The following is a 479-nucleotide window of genomic DNA, read 5'->3' as shown; positions in this document are numbered from 1 at the left end:
TCCTCTCATTTCAGTTGCCGCCCACGAGCCCAGGACCGCCGCGGCCGCACGCCACCCCAAGCGGGCCGTGAGAAGCAAGACCCACGAGCCCGGGCCGCAGGACCACGTCTCCCTCGGTAAGTTTCACGACGGCGGGCGCGTTCAGGCGTGCGTGCGGGTTGCGTACGCTTCGGAGCTTCGGAGCCTTAAGGCACCATGGTCTCCTATAGGTTGGCAAACCCGCCGCTGCGTCGGCATGCTCCGACGGCTCCACCGCGTCAGCCCGGGCTGGCTTGTTCCGCGTCCAATAGTCCTTCTCCCCCTACAGTACGTAACTGCCCGCCCTTGCCCATTATACCGCTCAACCCCCACCCTCTCCACAGCCGCCGCCGAGCCGCCGCCGCCTGCCGGTGCTGCTGGGGCCCGTGGGCAACAAGCTCAGCACGGAGAGGACCGCGGCCAGCAGGACGCTGCCGGGGAGGCGCCCCACCGCTGTGCGA

The 479-nt window shown here is 69.1% G+C and overlaps 1 protein-coding gene across 1 annotated transcript in view; it reads left to right on the top strand.

Annotated features, from left to right (window-relative positions):
* LOC113202864 (gastrula zinc finger protein XlCGF7.1-like) overlaps nucleotides 1-479 on the top strand; it is a gene marked incomplete at both ends in the record, with an annotated part of 7,900 nt that overhangs the window by 1,089 nt on the left and 6,332 nt on the right. Inside the window, one exon of the mRNA XM_052275320.1 lies at nucleotides 15-116. Within this exon, the coding sequence (XP_052131280.1) occupies nucleotides 15-116 (102 nt within the window). The remainder of the gene's footprint in view (nucleotides 1-14; nucleotides 117-479) is intronic.

Source organism: Frankliniella occidentalis, unplaced genomic scaffold, assembly GCF_000697945.3.
Source record: "Frankliniella occidentalis isolate FOCC.00 unplaced genomic scaffold, Focc_3.1 Scaffold572, whole genome shotgun sequence".
Taxonomy (NCBI): domain Eukaryota; kingdom Metazoa; phylum Arthropoda; class Insecta; order Thysanoptera; family Thripidae; genus Frankliniella; species Frankliniella occidentalis.
The sequence above is the reverse complement of the archived record's forward strand: the minus strand, read 5'-3'. Positions and strand labels throughout refer to the sequence as shown.